We start from the raw sequence: 19,075 nt of genomic DNA on the forward strand, positions 1-19,075 counted from the left end.
GACACTGGTGTCATTGTTAAGCTGCTAATATGATGAATATTTGTATCAGGCAATAATGTTGCCTGATTTCAAAAGTGTCTTATAACTAAACAAGTTGGAGAGAGTGATACATTTACTAAACAATTCCATAAAAATTCACTTGCCAGTCTGGCCAGTGACTGTGGAGATTTAATGGCCTGACCGGATTTTTACTAGTCACAGGTCAGTTGTAATTATTTCACTGGATAAAAAACATATTTTCCATAATCACTCGTATCACGTGGCTTATTCTCTAATAAATCACCAGGCCACCCCACAACCCTTGTAATGACAGCTTTAGACAAAAATCAGATCAGGTACTTTTTAATACATCACTAGACATAAATGTAGCTACATCTACAGTAATCATATTTAGCACACTTCTAGTCTAATCTGGTCTGGCATTTCTTCATATGAGCTGGTACTGTTTGCTCTGCCAGTATAGTTGTGTATTTCAGGGAAGTTCCAACAACACTATCCACTATTCTATCCTGTCCTTCATCAAGATATTATCTCCTATCATCAAGAACAGATATAGGGTCCACACCTAGCTCAACCCCATGTCCTTGTCTATTAATCCTTGCACTTCATCTGTCCACAGACATGAATATCAAGATGTTGGCAATATCTAGTGGCAGGGCCATAAACTTAACTGTAACTGAAGTTTTGCGCAGGCCTTTTACGGGTATTAGTGAATGAGTGAGTGTGTGAAGTTAGTTTTTGCAATATTTCAGCAATAGCATGGCAAGGACACCAGAAATCAGCTTCACACACTGTACCCATGTGGGGAAGAAAACCTAGGTCTTCAGTGTGATGAGCGAAACACTAGCCTACCCAACCACCCTCATGATGACCATTAAGATCAGCAGGTAGTGCCATGGCATGAACAACCAGACACACTGAAAAACTTGATAGAGCCTACTTTCGGGATGTCATGTCCAGATGGTCAGGGGTCAAACACATAATAAGAAAAACTAGGGTTAAGCAATACTAGTGTGGAATACTGTGGTTACTAGATCCATGACCCTGCAAGGCTACCTTGGCTCCTGACAGATTCAAAGCCATCCACAGTAGTGATGCATTGAATCATCATTATAATCAACTTAAGGAACACTATTAATTGTGACATTTATTACTTTCATGAAAATAGATTTCTGATCACATCAAACCAGCTATTATTCAAGAACACCTGTCATATATTGTCCCAAACAATCTGCCTCAATTTGACATCAATATGAACAACTCATGCCAGCATAATGAAATGCATCAATACCTGGCACTAATAATATTCCTATACATTTGATCAGCAGTAATTATGTTCACAGGACACCTGGGGTCGTCTACAGGAGAAGTAACAACTCAAGGTCATTGTCTACAAAAGCAGTTGTCACCATAATCATTCACATTTCTAAAGTTTTATCAAATTACATGTACATTCTTTCAGTAAATCTGAAATAATTATCGATGAAAAAGCTGCTAAAATACATGACTAACATTTAATCCCTAACAGTAAAAGGTTATTTCTGTTATTAATTTATGTACTTGCTTTTTGGTACGGCATAATTATTGCCAACTTTGTCAGTGAAAACCATTTACCATGTTTACTCTCACTCATCAACTGAACATCTCTGAATAATTTGATTGAGAAATGTTTCAAATGGTGAACTTAACATGAACATGATCACACAAACATAGGGATAACAGCTCTTACACAAGCCTACAAAAACAGTCACAAGGATACATTTAGATTGAACGACATTCTGACATTGATGGACAATCTTGTTTCTGGGGTCTGGGTTCATTTTCCCTATCATCATCAATACATTTACGCAATCAATTTTCTTCACAGCAAATAAGTATACGTAATTTCATGGTTATTGTCAAACAACTGTCCTGTACTATCTATGGTACAAAATGCCAGGTTCATGGGTGCATTATATATTCTGCCTCTTTCAAGATCCCTCTACTTTTTTCTCGTATCCCATTTGCTTACACTGATGTTCATGATGTCAGTCACTGGATTGTGTGGTCCAGACTCGACTTATTTTATTTTCCACAGAACTCACAATCAGCTTATTCATGTTTGTCAATACAACTATTACCGCATGTTTACCGGCCGTATGATATATATATATATTTATCTATGTTCCAATCGATAGTATATCCGCCATAGTTTACACAATGCAATGTGGCGTTTAATTACCATTCATACATATTCCAGAAACTTTTCTTCCTACACATGCACAAGTACAAAAAGGATCTGTCAAAGACTTGATTTCATGGCTAAACCAGAATGTATTAATATATAAAGTTGTGTTATTGTCTGGCTTATGTCACACATACATTTATGTCAGAATGGTGTAATTGCCGTGGCCAAACTGCATGTAAACTTGCAAAATGTGTAGTGAAGCTGAACAGAAACATGCCATACAATCTGATCATGATTAAAACATGGCTGTATCATCCAACACAAGGCATGGCTTTCATAACACAGCCCATCCTGGATCCCTTAAGCCATCACCATGCAGGAACCACACACCACATTTAACATGGCTCCTGCAGGTCATACAGGAGAATTGTTATGGTATATTGAATCAGCTAGCAGGCCCCTGACACTAAAACTGACATATTAGCATGTGGTATAAGGAGGTATATCCACTGATAAGTCTACACAAATCACATTTATCTGCTACTGATCTAGTCCCACTCAAAAACTTACTCTCCATGCCTGAAGTTATTGTGCATAACTGTCCAATAGCAGTACAAAGGCAAACGACCAACTTGCGGGAACACATAACAAATGTTTCCTGGTAGCAGCGACCGTGGTCAGGGCTAGTATAAAGGAGTAAGTTTGGTTTTGGGCCGGTTTTAGCAATATTCCAGCAACATCACGGCAAGAGGCACCGGAAATGGGCTACACACACGTAGAAGTGCTTTCAGGATTGTTCCGACGAGATACGTCACAAAACTGACGCCAACCTCAGAAGTATCACACACATATGAACCAATCTATGATCTCAAATGTCAACAACATTTCTTCCTACAATGTAAACCTCTGTATTCTGTCGACACCCTGTCATGGCGAAAGATATCCCTATGTTTGAGCCCAAGATCTCTTGCTTGACATGGAGCATCGCCCTACCGTAGTTAAGTGTATGTAATACAAGATGGTTCACTCTAATTGGGTGACAGTGGGTATACCATTGCGCTTCTCTTGAAGTTTGAATTATCGTAATGAGAAGTGAAAAGACATTAACTGAAGTATTACGAACTGTCGCTGAAAACGTGGCTCACTCAACATCATAAGTGTTCCCGTTTACCTCCAAATAATTTCGTTTTCATCTTTCACACTGACAAAAATAACTGAGAACGCGCCAAATTCCGCATAAATACGACTACTCCGGTGTTTTAAAAGTTACCGAATCTGCATATTTATTAGTTGTATACATCAACTCGAAATAACGCTGTATTGAGTTCTCACGACAATCTGAAGAAAAATAACGGACAAAATGGCCTATAGCTCTCGTACCGCTTTTTAACAGCTAATGGCAGGAATTGCACACGTGAAGACACGTTCTCGGCCAAGTGAAACAAAACAAAAGCTTGTGCCAAGTTAAACAAACATTTTACTACCATTACAGTTTGCAAACAGTAATGAAAGAAAGATATGTTTCCACTGCTTACGGGGAAATCAAACCTGGCAACCCATAATGCCCTAAGATTGTCTACTGTTATTTTTTAATACTTTTTCCAAATGCCTTACACATGCATGAGTAGCTGAGCTGTTTTGTAGAACAGCCGTTTTGAACTAAAGCGGTAATTGAGGCTCTACAGTCATCCCCCACCTATGGTATTTGACACGGATAGGTGATATTTAGATGAGTTGACATACAACATTCATTATAAAGTCGAATTTAGAATGGAATGTGGGTCATATAATGTTAAACGATGGCATGGTATAGCAGTTCAGCTCGCATTTACAACAAATACAAGAAAATAAGGTCAGAACGATCCAGCATGCTTTGGAATCGTTCCAGTGTATTTCACAATCAGCTTATTCGTGTTTATCAATACAACTATTACAGCATGTTTACCGGCGGTATGATATATATATATATATATTTATCTATGTTCCAATCGATAGTATATACCGCCATAGTTTACACTCAAACCTACCATAACAGCAAGGCGTCAAGGGAACATACACATCGTACGTGAGCAACGTGAAGTTTAATAATATAAGTACAATGACGTTTAGGCTGAGAAATGATCATTTTCCGTGTATTAAATTGTCTGCTAAATTATTATAAATTCCAGTCTATAGATTCAACTCGTTCTCCTGAAAATATGGGAACATTCATATTTATTGTATTTTATTTCACGGTTTGTGTGTACGATATTTGATAATAAACGAAAGATGAAAATGACAATGCTTTTAAAGTTTCCGCTTTCTTGTCGAGAATGGAACCTATCCAAATTGATGAGCGTTAGCTATATCTCAAGTGGTGGTGAAATTAAGTCTTGAGCATGTTCTGTAAACCGCGTGGAGGAGCGGAAGTCTGATATCCAGTTCGTCACGATTTGGCTGAAATACTGCCCTTGTGTCCTGACTGATTCTGATATTCAGTATTAGGATGTAGATACATCTTCACTAATAAACTCTTGTAGGTGAGCTTTGGCTTGAATGTGTCTTGAATACTTATTTGGTCAATACAAAATGATCAACTTCTGGGAAAGAGTTCTCTTGTCAAAATTTCGGGGAAATGAACTTGCCATCCACGCAAACAACCCTCTGGCGTCAGGTTCTCGGTCAAGGTAGAGTCTTGCAATAGTTGCTGGATCCTGCTGAAGTCAGTATCTCTGCAAAGGCAGAATCTTGGCATGTTTGCTGGACCCTGCTGACAAGCTCCCAGCCAATGTAGGATCTTGTCATGGCAACTAGACCCCCTCGTAGCTTAGCAACCTTTGGCTGAGGTAGGGTCTTGTCCTCGCTGCTGAACCTCCTCAAACGTTTGGCTGCCTAACAGCGCCCAGGTAGTGAGATGTGCCACGCGCCAACAAAGGAGAGAGTGTGAATCATTGCCACATCACGTCTGTGTAACATTGCTAGAGGCTACTCGGGCCATATGGACTTTCATGAATGAAACCTAGTCAGGTTCTCAGCGCATGCTGCTTACTTCCTCTACAAGGCCAAGCCCTCCCAACTACCAACCCCACCCAACAAGGTATTTCAAAGTTTGCTGTGTTTCTTTTGCTTCTTGACAAGCCCCAGCCCGTTTTCCCGCATGGAAAAATGCTACCCCGACCTCTACGCTTCCCCCACCCCAACCGCTATGTTCTTGCTCCTCCCACACACTGTACTATGAGTCATGGACTTCCACCCGGTGGCCAGGTGCCCTATAGCTAAATACGAGCCCAAAGCAGCCTCTACAGCACCACAATCCCAGCAACCCCAATCTCCGCCCCTGTTAGGTCCTTGCAGAAGTAGTAGCTAGATTCAAGCAACTTGCATGTGTTGACCACTATTTGCACAAGGCTATATATTAATATGTGACCTCTAAACATACTATAGAAATTATGTGAGTCAATAACCTGTGCTTGATGGGGTCGCTGTTATGCTTTTGTTTTTAAAAACAAAATAGAATTCGAGGTTTTATTCAAAGGATCCTAAAAGCTGGTTCTCATCACAAACAGACTGTATTTCGTATTTGGCAAGGAGTCCAGTCAACGGTTTGGAACCTTGGACATAAAGGAGTTATACATGGTTTTGAATCAAAGCCTCTACCTGCTGCCTTCCAGAAGAAAATATGCGTTTTCACGTTTGTTGGTGGCTCTGTTTTATTAAGGATAACAGTTTACTTGCAACCGACTGACGCGGCACCGCCGAGGAAGCCGCCATATTTCTTAATCCCGCCAAATCTCAGTGAAGATCCATGCACTTTTCATGATTGAAGATACTATTTTATGTTAAATGCTTCAAGAAAAGGCTTCATTTAACACAACAATATCAAGTAATTCTTGACTTTGTATAAACCAGGTGTACAAAACATAACAGTTTATATTCTCAACGGACTATATTTCCGGTAGAAGGTTAAGGACTTGATGTATCTACTTGGGACCAGGGTCAGGTCGGAGTGTCTGTATCATTTTCTCTACAAACCTTGGAACATTTCTGCCATTTTAGGCAAATTTTGAAATAGCTTTGGACACTCTGTCGGTTTGTTTAATGTTAATTTTATGAAACAAACTTATTGTTGAAAGTCATAATGCAATCAAGTTCTACCTGTAACAAAGTCGGAACCATACTACAGGGATCATTTGGTTGTTGTTTTAAGCCGCAATCAGCAGTACCCCAGTTAATTGGCGACGGTCTTTAATAATTGAGTCTGGGCCAGAGAGTCCAATGGTCAACAACATGAGCATCGATCTACGCAACTGGGACAGACTGATATATGTCAAACAAGTCAGTGATCTCGATAGTCGCCTCTTACGACAAGCAGGAGTTACTGAAGATTGCGTCTAACCGGGGTACTGACATCAGGCACAACAATCGTGTTGATATTATGCACTCCACTTATACACTCCAATAACATCAGAATAAAGAGCAGAGTCTGTTACCATGGCTCCTGACCGAACTATCACTTACACTGTGACAAGTTGCAGCATAGTCGTGATTTACGTCTCCATTTCAGAAAGACGTTTCTCTTGCTATTAAACAAGGACCATTCTCTTCCCACAGAGGTTACTTGTCATATCTTCGACAAGTAACCACTGTGGGAAGAGAATGAACAAGGACTAGTTCGGATGTTTTACCGGCTGTCGTGATATTGCTAGAATATTGCACACATTCACGCAAAATATTATTCACTCACTCTCTTCATGAATACCTGAAATGATTTCTACAGCTGTCTGGTTGCACCTGTGTTCCATCGGCCAAACATTGAAGTGAAACTTGTGTACTTATGCACACATCCTGTATTGATTTGTGGGGAATACCGAACGCTAGTGTTAGAGTTGTGAGCTATGTATACAATATGATATATTTAACGGTATTTAACGGCTAGTGTATTTTAATTGTATTTTAGATTTCGGTTTCGTGATGTTGTTATTTGTTACAATGGATGATATTTAACACCCACTTTGCCAAAGTTGTCTAGCGACCTTGACCCGAAGATTGAACCAAATGGCACATATACCCTCCGTGCACCGATACGAATGTTGGGGAGCTTGCAACAGGTGCATACGACTACACAGCCATCCGAGAAGCACGTAGAATATCGAGTACGGCTAACAGGCCCTTTGTATTCAACCCATCGAGACACCATCACCCAACCGAAAGAAGAATTTACGTAAAACATCAACCTGCGGTAGTCATGACAACGGCATACAGCACCATGGCAACCATATTTGGCAGCAACATTCCGTAGAGATCATGACTATGGCTGCAAACGTGTGTGAGATTGGTAAGGCAGACAGTGGGTCGGTGCAGAAAGGTAGGCACCGTCTTCCCACAAACACCTGAAAAACCCGATTCCTGTGCCTAAATGCCACATCCTGTCTACAGGAACGTCTGTTGTATGAGGGGGAGGCCGGCAGTGAAGAATATAATCCCTGCATATTTCTCACGTGAAAAGATAGACAAACGCCTAGTCTCTGAATATATATAATTTTGATTGCAACAAACAATTTGAAAAGGAGTCCCAGATAGACCAGGGATCCTGAACCCGCGGCAATCTAGACTTGAGCTTTGCAGAGAGGGCTAGACAGTAGGGGAAATAATGTGGTTTAGGGACTGTGAGACAGACTAGTGTGATGATAGTTTCGTCACACTGTGTGAGCTATCTCTACGTCCACTCGCGGAATGTATTGTTTATTTAAGTATCATGCTTAAAGTCAGTTTGCATACATAACCAAGCGATAAATATCATCATCATCATCATCATCACCACCACCACCACCATGAAAATATTTATACAGCGCCAGTTAAGTCCAAACGTACTGCTTAATAACAAACATGTGTATGTGCACCATGTACTCTTCAAAACGTCAAACACTTCCGTTTTTGGGTATTTTTAAAAAATATAACATATAATTATACTTGGCCACAGTGCATATTGTTTGTGTAATGCAAGGGCTATTTAAAACAGGTTTTACTTCTTAGTGTAACAATGTGAGCTGTCATGCGTGGTTGATGAATAAATGAAACTTGTGGGAAAATAGGTGCATGAATGAACAATACCCGTTACACAAACGCTCACGGTGGAGAGCTGTTCTATGTTGACTGAACATATACAATGCTGCAATAACGTTAAATCACCAGCTGTTGTAGATGATGATGCAGACTACACGATGCAGAACAATGCACTCGTTTCTATTTTCAGTCCTACTGGTTTCACACTAAAACACGAACCACAACTGTCACAGAAACCTTATAACTCTAACTTAAGAGTGAGTGAGTGAATTAAGTTTTACGCCGCTTTTAGCAATATTCCAGCAATATCACGGCGGGGGACACCAGAAAATGAGCTTCACACATTGTACCAATGTGGAGAATCGAACCCGGGTCTTCGGTGTGACGAACGAATGCCTTAACCACTACGCTACCCCACCGCCCCCAACTTAAGAGGAAATGAAGACAGCTGTGTATGGCACCCCGATTCTACAGTGCTTCGAGTATTTCGGATATTTGCATCATAAAAGGTTCTTTTAATGCAGCAAGAATGCACACACAAAACGTTTAAGCAGAAAATCACGCAAGTGTTATCGTACAGTTAAAACTTCCTGTGCATTTAGAGCACGTGTTAGGTTTTTCTGTTGTCTCAATGACCTTGACCTCTGCGCATGCCAACGACGCTACAATCTGATGTTTTTGTGTGACAAACGGGACAGCTATCTAGAATGGGAGTTGTTCTTTTTGATGGTTAGGATAGATAAAATGAATTATCGTATTTTTGCCACCGTTTTCCATCTGAAATGTAACTGTTTTCGAAGATTTCAAATCACAAAGTCTCACACTTTTATGTTAGTTTAAACAGGTGATACCAATTAATATTGAAACATTATAGAAAGGTTATCGCACAGGACACCCACTGAATATGTTTATGCAAATACTGTTTTAAAGTTATAAGTCGATCTACACCAGATGCAAAATCATTAATAAATCAAGAAGAGTTATCGGTCGGCAACACTCACAAGACATTGGACAAGTCATTACCATGGCATGCTCATGGCACGAGAGAATGCCAGAACATAACAGAGCATCACAGAACAGAAGAGAGAGTGACAGAACATAACAGACCATCACAGAACAGAACAGAGAATCTCAGAACACGAGAGCATCACAGAAGAGAGAATGACAGAACATAACAGAGCATCACAGAACAGAAGAGAGAATCTCAGAACACTAGGGCATCACAGAACAGAAGAGAGAATGACAGAACATAACAGAGCATCACAGAACAGAAGAGAGAATGACAGAACATAACATACCATCACAGAACAGAAGAGAATTTCAAAACACGAGAGCATCATAGAACAGAAGAGAGAATCACAGAATATAACAGAGGACAGAATCTCAGGACATAACGGAGCATCGCAGAACATAACAGGACTACAGAACACCAAGGCTCCACGGACGTGATATGTCAGGCCATTAACACGAAAGAGGCAGTTACTGTCATTCAAGAAAGTGATATTAATGTGTAGTGTGAATATTCGCAAATATTTCATATAATCTGCATTATCCCATCACACTTGACATACATACATGCAAATATTTCATTTTACGAAGGACACATGCTGATTTGCAGAATATTGTGCATATCAGCGTTGGACTGATAAAATACCTGGAATTTGATCTGCCATACAGGCACCGTTACATATTGCAACACTAATCCATACGTTCCTAATAAAATAGGATCATAAACAGACATTGAAAACAATATCTTTATCATCAGCGAAGTACACCGTCTTCCAGTGCAGGTCGGACGGTGGGTAGCCAAGTAGTTAAAGCGGTGGCTCGTCGTGCCGAAGACCCGGGTTCGATTACCCACATGGTTACAATTTGTGAGGCCTATTTCTGTGCTACCCGCTGTTATTGTTGGAATATCGCTAAAAGCGGCGTAAAACCATACTCATTCACTGTTGTACAGATATTTTGACGTCACTTTTCCTGACACCACACCATGTTACCAGTGTACCAGCTGTTCAGATCGCAAGAAAACTTTACTGATGCCTGCGGTTGTTTGCAAATGGCGTGACATGTTGAGAGCTGTATATACACGCCTTATTGTGTCAGCCGAAATAGCATAGTGCTCAAAACACAGTGATACTCTGTTGTACGAGAATATATCGAATTACTCACATCATTCATATTCTAATGAATCAACTTATATGGCTCTTTATCCATAACTGTCATGGATAGTGACGGTGCGGGCTACAAGACGGAGGGTAAGTATTGGTGGAGTTACTACCGTACTCTTATAACCACGGTACCTGTTAAGAGTCATGAAGGGCTTCAAATATATTCTAGAGAACCATGCTTCATATCTTTGCGTTTCTGTAAGAGACTAAAAGGGGCTTGTGGGGAAGTAATTTAGCAAAGGGACTAAAGTGCTACACCGTCGACCCGGGTCAATATTGATTAAAGCGGACAAAAACTCTATCTACTCACTCACTCATTTACCCACATAACGTGTTAGAGGGGAACGTTAGCCTAGCGAGCGGCTACAGTCTTTCGCCGTCTTATTGATGGAATATTCGTTAGAACGGAGTAAAACAATATTATTACACATGCACATAGCGTGCTTGTCTTACGTAACAGTAACTTCATATGCTGGGCACAATACGTAACGGTAAATATCGAACACACAAATAATACATTTTTTCATAAAATATCTTTGGAACAGATTATTTGAACAATAACGGCGAGAGTAAATTCACGCAATTCTTAACGAACAATATAATCTGAAAACAAAACGTATAGTAACTTGAAAATAATGTGATCAATATGATGTGGAGATTTCACGATCTGGCAATACGACATGCAGTTACCTAGCCTTGGTCAAGGACAATACACGTATAGTAATAATTCTATCCTTTAGAGAGTCTTGTCTAAATAAGCGTATATCTAAGGATCCCAGTCTGTTAATTCGCTGTTTATTGTTGGTTTTTCTTTGTTTGTTTTATTTCAGGTTATTGCTGAAATTATTATTTTATTAACTATTAATTATTTACCTTACAGGCCTGTGCAAGTCTAGATATATATCCAAGTGAACCAGTTCTTGTCACGACAAAAATAACCCCAGTAACCCACCCGCCCACGGTTCCATCAACTTGTCTGTATTAACAGAAGGTGGACTTTTTGAAGTGGTCTTATATGCGGAGTGATATTATATGATCTGAATCTCGCTTGATGATTACAGAAGATCTCGTGCGTATGGTATTGAAATACGACCTCATGAAGCCAGGCTGCTGCGGATGAAGCAAGAAGCCATTGATATATCTGCAACAGGAGCGATTCCCTAGGTCGAACATGAATTACAGCTCGAGCACAAGGCATACCAGCACGACGTCCAGAGTGTAGAAGGTACACCAGTGAAGACCAATAGCCTAAGGCAAGGGTGCCTCCTGTTTCTGGTAGTGCTCACCCTTTGCCAACATCTGGTGGCATCGCTATTTTTCGATGTTCCATTCATATCATGTTCACTACGGTTTTGCCTTTCACGTGACAAATAGAATCTTTTTTTGGCGGATGTGGAACAAGACTGATCATTTTCTGGCGCTGGGATTTATATTTGACAAGGCTTGATCCGTTTTAAACTGATCTCCTTTGAAAACTAATTAGATGGAAGAGTCCAGTCATATTAAGACTGCATATGACTTCTCAGACGAGTCTACAATTTTTGTATGTGTATTTCCCGTTAAGTGGCTTATAAAATATAGATGGATGTTTAATGCCAGCTTACTCCTCTGAGTATTCCAACAGTGGCTTATGTTCTTTTATGAAATTGAAAATATGTCATTTTTATACATTTTGGTGATGAACAGTCTCAAAGAGAATCAGCCATTATGCCGCTTCACAGGAGCATCAAAACCCGATGTGCTATCCAAGTAACCAACCAAAGGGCTTTGGCTCTGTTGAATCAAAGTCAAGTGAAAGAATGAAATACTACAAAGCGCACGCATTTTACGGACTACCTGACTCCAGTGAGCCTAATGTTATAGCGTCTAATTCAGGGCAGCCACCGTCCAAATATTTCTAAAGACCAAAAACTATGTAGCCAGGCCATATAATATTTAGCTATTATTAATCAATCTGCAATCTAAATCTTTATCACTACCGCAGAGTACTTTGTTTTGTCAGCTACCCTGTTCCTCTTCGTTACTTCCATTAATTACTCTATATGACATTTATGGCCTTTATTGGCAATCCCCAGAGGCTGCGTCTGTCATCACATCATCTTTAGAAGGAACTGCTATTTCTGCTGTTTCGCTATCTGTCCATTGTTGAATCTTTGTCCATTGTTAAAAACTGTATGTATGTATGTATGTATGTATGTATGTATGTATGTATGTATGTATGTATATATATATATATATATATATATATATATATATATATATATATATATATATATGCTCACATCTATACTGAGACTGAGTGTGTAGTCCGGTATTCCGACTGCCTGTGTAGGGACGTCCGCGAGGAGGAAAGACCCTGGGGTTGAGCTTGGGTGTCCGCTCACCTCATTCATGTGTACTTGTTTGTAAAGTAGTTCGAACTAAACTATGCCTTCGTCTTCATCAACGTATTCATTTGTCTTCATCAAAATCATGAGCCGATCCCCAGTCGACGCACCAACCATATATGAACGCGTTGACACTGAATTTCAGTTTAATGGGCGGTGGGGCGACATAGCTCCGAAGATCCGGGTTCAATTCTCCTCATGGGTAGAATGTGTGAAGCTCGATGTGCCCGCTAAGCTAATGCACAGGCTCGCGCCGGTAGTACTCAAGCCGTCGGAATCCACTCACGCATACAGTATACAATTTTACTTCCTGTTTCTTAACGACGGTTAAGGTGACCGTAGTGGACAAAATTTTCAGCGCCCAATGTTGCTACATTTTATCTGATTTGTGACCTGCACTCTATGTCCAGGACCGCACACAATCACAACATAAAAACATACAAATCGTTAATCCCTTTCGTGGGCTTGGAGATTGTGTATTCATCCTAGTGTTTAACTAGGATAGCTTTCTCAGGGGCTATAAAACCGGGTTTACTTCCTGCTGAGCACAAGAACTATAGACACATGTACACGGACGTCGCTATACAAGCAATACTCATCTTGAAAGCCACACTAAACCCCGTTTATTCGGCCTACCCCTACAAGGTAACCGTTCAGCACTGGTCCTACACGCACTGACATCCTAAGGCCCATTTCAAGTCACGGATGTATCTCAACTGATGTCACGGCAAATGAATGTTAAAAGGAAACGGACCGGTCCAATAACGGCTTATTTTCTGGCGTAAAAAAAGATTTCTCTGCAATTTCACACGAATCATTAAAACAAACACGTGGAACTTCCACAATATCTGTAATTGCTATCAATCACAAATGAATTCTCAACTCGCCACAATAATACATTTAGTCTTTGTGAGTGAGTATGTGTTTGTGTGCCTCACCAAGTAATACTGTAGGTATAAGATGGTGGTCTGGAAATAATCGAGCCTCGACCTGAAAACCAGTGACTGATATCATGAATGTCGATCTCTGGAACTGGGATACGGTGATACAGCTTCAAGGCTGGTAATCTGAGTAAGATATGCCGTAACTTGTGAGTGAGTTTAGTTTTACGCCGCAATGAGCAATACTCCAGCTATACGGCGTCGGTCTGTAAATATTCGAGTCTGGACAAGATAATCCAGTGATCAACATCATGAACATCGATCTACGTAACTGGGATATGATGACATGTGTCGACGTAGTCAACGAGCTTGACCACCCGATCCCGTTAGTTGCCTCTTACAACAATCACGCATCTTGTGAAAAACGAGTTGATAGGTGCATGTGCAAGAATGGTAGCCCAAGTGCAAATATGGGCTTGAACTACTCTACTTCAAAGCGTTAAGGGCTACTCGATTCTGTCATATTACTATTAGTCCTGCCACAGCTACAGATATATGAGCCTTAAAACATGAAAGTAGGAATAGACATTTCTTTATTGTACTCTTTTAACAATTGCATAATTATGAAAGATTTGTGGTTAGTCCAAATCGTAACACCAAATTCATTCTTGAAAAACTTGTGGTTAATAAATACTGAGAGATTGAAAGTTATCAAAAGGTCGTCTGCTACACTCTCCCCTGCCAACGAAACCACAGACAGAGGGCACTGCAGCGAACAGGGAGTTACGTTGCTTAAGAAAGGATTTTCAGTTCCTGTATCTTAAGTGTTGGTGCAGACACACCAGGCAACATAACCAAGGCGAACAGGGATTCAAACCTGTCACCTTAGGTTTCTGGCAAGTCCAACACATAACAGCTCTTTAGCCGACTGAGTGTCCCACTGTATCATAGGCTATATCATATATCAACGGAAACCTGCAGTGGTATAATAGAGCTCTCTCACGGAAGAATTGACAATATGAATACATTAATATACCTCACATAATCACACCCTTGACCATTTTTCAAATTGATCATTTAATTGGCCAGCATCCGTGAACAGATCGTGACTAAGTTCGGCCTTCGGCAGCCATACTGCACTGCATGCCACTCTCATATTTCCGTAACTCCAAAAAATCATCAGGCTTTTTACCAAGAACACACGACTTGTCTCCAGTTGTGCTTTCTTTACGTCATGAATTAAGGGCTAAGGTGAAGGCTTTAGATGTATTTACAAATTTATCTTCAACGATAACAGTTTCACAGTTAAATCTACCCATAAACTACATACGGCCCCTTACGTAAAGCAATCTGTGCACTAAGATGGCCGTAATTGAAAAACCTTAACGCCGGACTACAACTCTTAACAGCTAAGATCGCTTTGTCGGAAGAGGCTCCGGGCCCCAAGTCACAGAGTGATCGTGGCGCTAAGGTGATCGTAAGTCTCAAACTTTGATAGGACTTACGACTGTCGTAGCGCTAAGATGATCGTAACTCTCAAACTTTGATACAGACTGTTGACTGTCGTAGCGATACAATCGCTTTTTGAAATGGGACTGTGTCCTCCCAGGGGCCATTACCCTTCTTGTAGCATTAACACGGTACATGACCACATCTTCCAGGTTGCCTTATGTTGCCTGTTGCGGAAGTGTTCGTCGGTCTTTTCCAAGCTCCTCTTTGAATGTGGAATGACAAACCCTATAACCCTATTACAATACTTCGTGCCCTGGCATATTGTTCGTAAAGCTTAACAGAGACGTGAAAAGAGTGAGAAGAATAAAGTGGACTTACCTCGTGATGGCAATGTCCGCCTTCTGAAGGGCAATCTGTGCCGCCCTCTGAGAGGATAACACTGCATTATCCACACGCTCTCGTAATTTGGAGGTCCGTATCAAGAATAATTTATTTTTCTTTCCCGAAGATATCAAAACATTGTTTTTATACTTTCCCTCCTCCTTGGTATTATCCTTGAACGTTGTAACACCGTATCCATATTTTTTGTTGTTATACCATTCACCCTCGTATTTCAACCCGTCTGATCGTTCACTAATCCCGAATCCAGATCGCTTGTCGTTTTTCCACTCTCCCATGTACATCTCCGTGACGTTCACATCGGTAATGTCGTCCTGGCTCACAAAACTCAAGTTGCTGTCTGTGTACATGGAAGTATTCGTCATGCCCGACTGGGTAGAGTCGGCGCTCACGTGACTAATGTTGCTGATTGTACTTCTAACAGAACCTGTTTGACGTTTTGGCGAGTCGTTTATGTCCCCCGTGCTTTTCTGCTTCTTCAACTTCAGCCCGGACATAAGCGTTTTCCGTAAACTCGACCGCCCCTGTTTGTCGAAGATGGACTTCCGGCGCTGAGGTGGGGTCTCATCGCTCTTGGCTTTGAGAACAAACCCGCCTCGACTTTCGTCCAACTTCCGGTCCCTGTTCTTGACCACTTGTTCATCCTCATTTTCGCTCCGGAGGGAGGTGAGGGAGGCTCGGAGTGCATTAGGGCGGTAGTGGGAGGCTAATCCATAGGGAACACTCTGACGTACACCGTATCCGTGACGTGTTCCCCGTAACCACTGGCCTTGGTAGGTGCCTTCAACAAAGACAGGTAAACATGAATCTCTAGCACATACACAGATAGTACACAAGAAATACACCAGCACGTGTGCATATCCTCCAATAGAGTACATATACATACATGTTACCACGCCTTCCTTTAGTTTTACGCCGCTTTTAGCAATATTCCAGCAATGTCACGGCGGGGTACACCAGAAATGGGTTTCACACATTGTACCCCTGCGAGGAATCGAACCTGGGTCTACGGTGTGATTAGCGAACGCTTTAACCACTAGGCTACCCCACCGACCTCGTACAGTAAGTGGCATTACTATGATTATTTTACGAACTTGCTTCGATTTTCTTTTTTCGCAAAATGAATTTCTCTTGAATTCTCAGTGTGTAAATTGCCTGGGGAGTTATTTCTATCGTCGAGTAGATGTTATTGCACCGAGATCCGACTATGTCGAAGTTATATCAGCATATATATAAATATAACAATCGACGGTCATACCACCTCTGTTTATAAACAGCGCTAATGCATATATACACAGCAGACATTTGGATTCAATATTCACGGAAACAGCAACATTTTCACTAGACAGGACCCAGTAAATTCATGGCAAATTCATTTGCACACGTCAAATGTACGTTCTACAAAATCGATAAAGAAACAATTGATGATGATCAAAGTTCACTGTCTATAACGTGAATGATCTGATCTTCCAAACCGTGAATGTTGAATACTGTATATATTTTCTTGAATACAATGTATGTATTGTGATATGTTTCATGTGTATTTGGTTGCTACATCAAGTATGAGTAAAGAGCTTACATATCTAGCTGGGGTTTTTTTTTGTTTTTTTTTTTGTTTTTGTTTTTTATCGGACATAAAATCTAGAACAACTTAAGCAAATTCCTTAAGCCGGTCTTTAATAAACAACATCATGAAAACGGTACCCTTGCATTGCAATAGTAGAAAATCACGCTACATCTGAATTGATAGTAACCGTATATTTTTAAACTGACAAAGTGTGATATTTTAACTGCTAATCTCAAAGATCTAGCTTTAAATCGTGAAACAAATATTATTCTTAGACACGGTGTTCACGGAAAGATCTTGCCACGTGGCAAACATCCAACAACAACGTCTTTGAAGCAGAGAACAGGCGTTGTCGGAGCTTGCATAACTGTGCGACCTCGTAGATTCCTGGAAATGATACAAGCATAAACTGCTTGCAGTGAAGACCATTGTAGGATGACGGGAAAATGTTAATTTTGACATAGTAAGAATACGCAGAGGCAGCTTATCGGGCATCAGCAAATCCACCGGGGTGTCCCCGGGAATGGTTTATCACGGACATGCACGAGAAACAAGTCAGCCAAGAATATCCTCCCTCCGTTCATAACCCGTCAAGGAAGATGGTTTATTGCAAGAAGTCGTTATTCTTTAACATGTATGGCTGATGGTTGTTCGATGATTGTCTGTAACACATAGCTGTACCGGAAGATAAGAGTACTATAAACAACGGCTGCGCCCCTGTTTTATACTGTTTTGGTCAGACATGGAAACGGCCTAGCTCAGCATATGAAGTGAAGGTTGGGGAAATATATATTTAATAGCATGTATGAAGAGGACGTGTATAGATTACGGTATATGTATTTACGTTTAGGACGCTAGCAAAGTCCAAGTCCCGTTCGTAACTGGGCTTGTATCGCTGTGTTGGCAGCAGAACTTTACGAGTATGAACACAAAAACAATCCATGACTTTTAACAATAACTGATTTGGAACCAAGAAGCACTTTCAACAGAAACTCTGTCAGTTGGTAGGAACTGCTCTTTAGCACGGTTTTGGCCGTACTAGGTTACAATCGAAAACAGAGCTGTGGACGGCAGATATCACTTCTTCGAACTCATTACAGGGGATGTTTTAGGTGTTTGTCGATTGAATAACGGCTACAGGTCGTTTCTTTGACTCTCTTCTTTGTGTCTCTATCTATATTACATATCGTGGCAGCTGAAAACAGAACAGGCAATTGGGGTACTAGGTTAAAATAGGCCCCAGCAAGATGGCTTGATGAATGGCATCGTAGCTCATGATGTCAATCACTTGGATGTCTGGTAAATTACGACATTAACAGAAAGCCATCATATAACTGGAGTAATGCCCAGAAATACATTAAACAACATATATACACCAAGATGTCTTCTGGTCCGCTTTACATTAACATAAACTATAAACAACGACAGTCGACGTCATAGCATACGTATATCTACGTTTGGTTGTCAGCCGAGTGTACAAGAGCTGATTCAATCTGCAATGTTGGATACAACTGAAACCGAATAGGAAAACGCCGTTTACACAGGTCCCAGAACAATACACACTTCACCCAGGTGGGAAGAGTACAAGACAAATGAAAGATCGTATCAGTCAGTATTAACAGTGGGGCGCATGGCTGTGGTGGCAGCAGCGCACGACGCCACTGAAACTGAACCCCGTCCCGGCATATGTGATCCCCCCTAAACCTAACAGTTCATATTGTCAAGGAATGTTCCAGAAGAGAGCATGTTTACATGTCCACGTGAGCGCTGTGTGTCTGATACTATCTTAGTTACAATCTGTAAATACATAACACAGGCAACTAGGCAACGGCATGACTCCAGCTACTTTGACACAAATCTTGTCCAGTAAATAGAAGTCAGTTCATAATTTCATAGGACGCGTCTACACTGTCATGAATGATATACTGTTGTTTGAGGATTCACGATTCGCAGTGTGTGTTTTAATTTTTCTCTCGTCATATGTGACTATCGACGTTAAACGAACACAC

At 40.8% G+C, this 19,075-nt stretch overlaps 1 protein-coding gene across 1 annotated transcript in view; it reads right to left on the minus strand.

The window, feature by feature from the left end:
• The window catches only part of LOC137258133 (junctophilin-1-like), a 105,492-nt gene that overhangs the window by 36,239 nt on the left and 50,178 nt on the right, over window positions 1-19,075 (minus strand). Inside the window, exon 3 of the mRNA XM_067795698.1 lies at window positions 15,479-16,280. Within this exon, the coding sequence (XP_067651799.1) occupies window positions 15,479-16,280 (802 nt within the window). The remainder of the gene's footprint in view (window positions 1-15,478; window positions 16,281-19,075) is intronic.

The sequence above is a fragment of the Haliotis asinina genome, chromosome 12, assembly GCF_037392515.1.
Source record: "Haliotis asinina isolate JCU_RB_2024 chromosome 12, JCU_Hal_asi_v2, whole genome shotgun sequence".
Lineage (NCBI taxonomy): Eukaryota > Metazoa > Mollusca > Gastropoda > Lepetellida > Haliotidae > Haliotis > Haliotis asinina.